The 5,788-nt window shown below is 42.7% G+C and overlaps 1 protein-coding gene across 3 annotated transcripts in view; it reads right to left on the reverse strand.

The window, feature by feature from the left end:
- Window positions 1-257: 257 nt before the first annotated feature.
- The window catches only part of ADNP (activity dependent neuroprotector homeobox), a 23,421-nt gene continuing 17,890 nt past the window's right edge, over window positions 258-5,788 (reverse strand). For all 3 annotated transcript variants that reach the window (XM_026042059.1, XM_026042060.1, XM_026042058.1), the window contains one exon: window positions 258-4,377. In XM_026042059.1, the coding sequence (XP_025897844.1) occupies window positions 1,243-4,377 (3,135 nt within the window). In that variant the 3' untranslated portion in view covers window positions 258-1,242. The remainder of the gene's footprint in view (window positions 4,378-5,788) is intronic.

Here is a 5,788-nt window from a genome sequence, read left to right on the forward strand (position 1 = left end):
AACACTAAGCTCASCCTAAGTTAGTTCTGTAGGATTTCTCCTGTCTTTCAATRTAGTAGGTAGATCCTACGTGTGCACAGCCCAGGAGCCAGGCGGATTGTTTCCTAGGAATGGTTGAGCAAAGCAGGATTTAACAGACAAGAACGTGGTACTTGCATGTAATAAAGCAAATGTTTACATTAAGCACAATACAGCAATTTATTTAGATGCTTAAATGAAGAATACAAAGGGAAATAAAGATCACAAAATTATACATACTACAACAGTGTGTCATATATTAGATGGTATAAATGAATAAACACCTTGTTGGTGTTAACTAAAGATAAAACTAAATATCCAAAACACAGCACTTTTGTTTCAGTGTGCTGCTTCAACACAATACACTTTTATACAGATCTAAAAGGTGTCAAAATTAGTAGCTGCAAACTTTGTTTCTTGCATGTGATTTTTCTTTTTAGCTTAAAAGATTTCAGAAAATGGCTCTGAAATACATTTGTCATCCATTGTAATGTCAAGGATATTCAGAACAAGAAAATTCTATAATACAATAGAGTCCAGATATATTTTTTATGTTGCTGGCCTCTGTTTTGAGATTGTACAAGGTTATGTGCAAAAACTAAGTTTGTCAAAATTCAGACTATAGCAGTTTCAAGCTTTTGCTAGGTAAACTAGATACAGCATTTATTACACAGCAGGGCAACACTAAAAAAGAGAAACAAATCTATGATGGATACACAAGAACAATTTCATAAGCTTCACTTGAATAGGTCTAAAAGACTGTACAAATATACATTTCAACTATTCAGAATGATACATGAAAAAAATCAATTTCCCCATAGTCTACTATACACGTTGAACTGGTAGCTCGTATGTTGGCCCTATACTACCATGTGAAAAAGGATAATGTTTAAAAAGACATACAACTGAACATGTACAAGAGTGAAATAAATGTTGAAAATGCAGATAAAATAAACCTCTGCTTCTCCTTGTGTGCATTCTAGAGCCACCAGCTTGTCTGTGTTCACATTAAGTTACTGTGCTCCTCCCGGCAGATATTCTCCAGCGAGATTAGCCAAGAGCCTCCTGCAGTGACCCCGGGAGTAGCAGCGGCCACAAGCGCGGCCCGGCCCGCAGAGGCAGGAGCGCTCAGGATGGGATGGAAGCTCCACAGTCAGTCCCAGTGCCAGGCAGGTGGCGGGTGGGTGGGCATGGGCGCAGGTGGGTGCGGGCAGCGGGCACCGCTCACGCCTGCTGGCTGCTCAGCTCCACCCCAGCGAGGCTGCCGTGCATGGGCTCTGCCACCGCACCCGCCACGCCGTCAAACTGCTCTCCGTCTTCGCTGTCAATTGTGCTGTTCTGCCACTCCATCTGCTGATTCGACAAGCTCTCCTCCATCTCCGATGCATTTTTCCATTGCGACTGGTCCTTGGACCAAAACTCTTCTACTTTTCCATAGGAACGATTCTTCCACTTTGACTGCTCTTCATCACTTTCAGATCCACCCCCTTTTGCTTCTACAGGCTGTTTACTGCTGCCAGCATCTTCGCTCTGGGAGGATTCATCTGTCCACACTTCTGGCTTTACTTCTGATGTATTATCTTCATAATCAGAAACCTGCTGAGAACCAGGCCCACTTTCAGATTGTGAAGCTCCATCTTTCCATTCAACAGCATCATCTTGATCATCCTGATCACCTTCACTGTCGGAAACATCACCTATCAGTTTTGCTGGTTCTTCAGCAGAAATAATCTCTTCATATTTAGAGCCTTCCTCTGGTTTTTGATCACTCTTCTCTGGGGACTGTAAAGTATTTTCCTCCCCAGTCTCCTTGGATATGCTGTCTTCTGGATTCTCTACTAGGCCATCAGAAGAGGTTTTCCCACCACTCTCAGAAATTTGTTGACCAAATGGACTACTGCTTTCATTGTATTCCTCTTCTATGTTCTCATAGCTGTCCGAGGAACTTTCATTATCTTTCTCTATGTTTATTTTTTTATCAACAGTCTTACTAACATTGACTCTGGCATTCTTTTCATCATGGTTTTCAAACAGCCATTCGGCATCAAAATCCATCTCATGTTTAACTTTGTTTAATTCTTTCATGTTGAAACCGAGCAGCACACCAGGCTTATATTTTTCACAATCTCTAACACATTTCTTCCGTTTGTTGCTAAAATGAGAAGCAATRTCAGATTTCCATAGCCACAAACTGGCAGCCAGCTTTTCAATTTCTCTCCTACTGGGATATGGTTGCTTATTAAAATATTTTGTAAGAAATGTTTTCCTGGCTTCATAGGAATCGTCTTCGTGACCCTTGGGGTCCAAAGCTAAAACTACCGGCTCTTCCGGCCTCTCCTCGAAGGCAGAGGGGGAGTCGTCGTCATCCATTTTCCTTCTCTTCATCAGCGAGAATTCCATGTGTTCGTAGGAACGTTTCAGAGGGGCTAGAGCTGGCGACTGGTTGAGCCGAGATGAGGAGTTACCTTTTTCTTGGCCGTTCTGAGTCTTGCCGACGCCTCTGCAGTGGACGAGGTGCAGCGTGATGGTTGAGGCAGTCATGTTACTCGTATATACACCAAGGCAATGGATGCATTTGTAAGTCAGCTTTTTCTCAACTGGGTGAACAGTTTGAATAACTTGATGCCGCTCCCTTAAATGATGTGCAAGGGCATCAGAGATGGGTCCTTTTAGGATTGAAAAGCACAGAGGACAGAGAGTTTTACCCACATCTTTTTTGTAGGGAACTGCTGCTTGCGGAGAACTTTTTACAGGTACATCAGACTTCTCYTGGACTTTTGGCTGCGGTTTTGGAGGAACTGGGGGAGTATTCTGAGCGTGATAAGCTACAGATTCAGCAGGAGCATCTCTCAGGTTGTAGGTGGTCACAAGGAGATGGATATTTGTGTGGCTCCCCTGCTGCAACGTCAAATCGAAGGTCAGCGTGGAATCAGTTTTAGGTCCCATTTCTTCATCGACGTGAACCATTCGCATGTGAGCAGCCATCTTTTCAACATCGTTGAAGGTTGAACGGCAGTACGGACAAGACAGACCATGTATTAACATATGATTAAGCAACGTGTCAGTAGGTAAATAGCGATTACAGTATAGACATTTGCTAGTAAAATTGTGTATTTTCATTATATAATTAGCTACTGCAGGCACCTTTTCAGCCTTGTGCTCCTTTTCGAAGTGGACACTATACACATTTTCAGGAAAGAGCTCATTACAGATCGTACAGATTTTCCACTTCTGTGTGGAGGATGTATTGACAGTAGAAGGACCTGTAGCAGCTACAGGAGATTTTGAGCCAGACTGACCTAATACTCTTGAAGCTGCCTGTGACTGAGATAACGATGTTTGCTTCAACTGAGCAGGTGAGAGAGAAGATGAATTGCCAGACTGCAGAGAGTATCTTGCTGAGGCCTGTGATCTCTGTTCTCCTCCAAGGGTATAAGGCCTTCCRTTTCCACTCGAAAACTGTTTCATAGTTTGGGACTGCTGGGGAATGGAAACGGGCGCGTTCCCGCTCAAGTTCAGCCTTCCCCCTGGCTGACCAACGTAACTCGGTGGCACCGATTTGACTCCATAATTATTTTGTTGCAGGTGAACGTTTGACATCATATTCACTCCAGAGTTTAACGTAGGCTTTGGTATAGTGAGTCTGTTCATCATCTGCTGTGACGAAAGCGACCGAACACTTCCAGGGGAAAGGGCACCCATCCTCTGCGGGAGTCCCATAGGCTTTTTATCCTGTGGTTTTGGAGCTATTAGCATCAAAGGTTTAGATCTTGGAACCACTACATTAGTGTGACCTATCATTGCTGTTACCTGATATCCTATACGTTCGTGGTCTTCGATAACGTGCTGCACTAAAGCTTCGTATGATTTCGGCATGAAAAGGCATCGCTTGCAGTGGATACTACCCTCCTCGCGGGCGCTGGAGCTTAACGGAACTGCACCATTGAGCGACTTCTCACCTCCCTTTGCTACATAAGGAGCAGCAACATGCTGAAAGTGTTCCCTGTAAATGTGCTTCCTAACTATTTCATACAGAGGATCTCGGTAAGTGCACTTCTTACAGTAATAAACAGCTTGTTCTACACTGTCAGCCTGCTTAGGTTTAAGGCTATCATGTTTGTTTTTATCTTTAAAAGTGCTGATGCCTCCACTCACTGTATTGGCATTTGGAGCATGAAATATTTTAATGTGCGTTTCCAAAGTCTTTTTGTCCGCATTGAAAGTACAGTAAGGACAGTTAAGAAGGATCCTATTTTCAAAGTCTTCRCTATGAACATTCCGGAAGTGGCTTTTGTAGGCGGAAAAGAACTTCGAGGAAAATGGACATGCACTGCAGCAAAAGGGCTTTGTCCGATAGTCCTTAAAACAAAGAACAAAGCAAAAACTAAGTAACCAAGAGCAGTTTGCAGGAAAAAAATCCATGAGCTTCTCCAAACAATAACATTTCTTAATCTTAAAACCCACTGCAACAATCTCAAACTTTTTATTAACTTCTCTGCAACTTTTGGCTTTAGAAGTTGTAACTGTCTGAACAAGGACACAAAACCACACGTGCCAATTTAGAGCTGCCTCAGAGCTTACACACAGACCCAGCAGCAGGGTCACACCAGAAGCCTCTTGCTCCACACCACTCAGCAGAAGCTGCCTTCCCTGGTGGGCTGAACAAGTCCACCAAGTCTCATCCTTGGGGAAAGGACAAGCATGACTGCTGGAGGATAACATTATAAAAGCCATGATTACTTCCCATCAAAACCTGCCAAACATCTATAAGTACAAGATAGGTATCTGACCTGACAGCTATTTCAGCGTCTTAATCTATTATAAGCTTCTAAGATAAAAGATGCTCTTCAAAACTTACTTTATATTGGTGTACAAGTGGAGTTAAGCTTACCAAAGTTATGCACTAGGTCCACACAAGCCCTTAAAGCAACCAAGCCTTTTCCTTCAAAGCACAATCCCCCCCCCCCCTTTTTTTTGTTTTTCAATCTTGGATCAGAAGAAGACATATTTGAAAATTTACCACTTGTATACTTTCCCTGCTCCCTCCATCTCTGGCAGTTTTAAGATGTTGCTGATACAATCTTGTTAACTTTTAACAGAAACTGGAATTATTGTGCATAGGCTTTGGAGATAGCCACAAGCAATGTGACATTTCCCATGAGATAAAACATGAAATTTAAAGAGTTATGGACTTTTCATCATGTGTATCAAACMAGTCTTGTGCATCAAGTTAGACATGGATCGGATAAGGTAGCCAGAGATTGCCCTGTGAGTAGGTGCATATGCTCTGGCAACTGGCTGAAGCCTCAGACACCTGGCAGGCTGCAGAGAAGAGCCCACAGAACAAGCTTAGTCTCCTTTTATATTACAATTACAAGCTGTCCCCTTTTATATGACACGTTTTATTCTGGAATGAACTAGGGAAAAAAATCAGTGCAGTTTATGGAACATACTAATAAAGGAACTTTTTAGATACCACGCTAGCAATCCATGGTTGCTTCCCACTTCCTATAGCAAGCAATACCTGATCTTTCAGATGCTGAAAAGGGCCTCATTTTATCATTCCCTCCTTACATTTCTAGCTTAATTCAGATTTCTTGAGCTTCATAACTAGCTCCATCATCTTCAACAAAACTCCCAGTGTCACTTCATTCTACTGTACGTAGCTTCATATGCCAAAACTGAGTAATCCCAGGCACAGAATCCTGTGGTGTGACAGACTAACAGAACTACAGCAACAGTGGAGAAAGAGCTAGATACATTTTTAACA

The sequence above is a fragment of the Nothoprocta perdicaria genome, unplaced genomic scaffold (genome assembly GCF_003342845.1).
Source record: "Nothoprocta perdicaria isolate Ctin4 unplaced genomic scaffold, notPer1 scaffold_3, whole genome shotgun sequence".
NCBI lineage: Eukaryota > Metazoa > Chordata > Aves > Tinamiformes > Tinamidae > Nothoprocta > Nothoprocta perdicaria.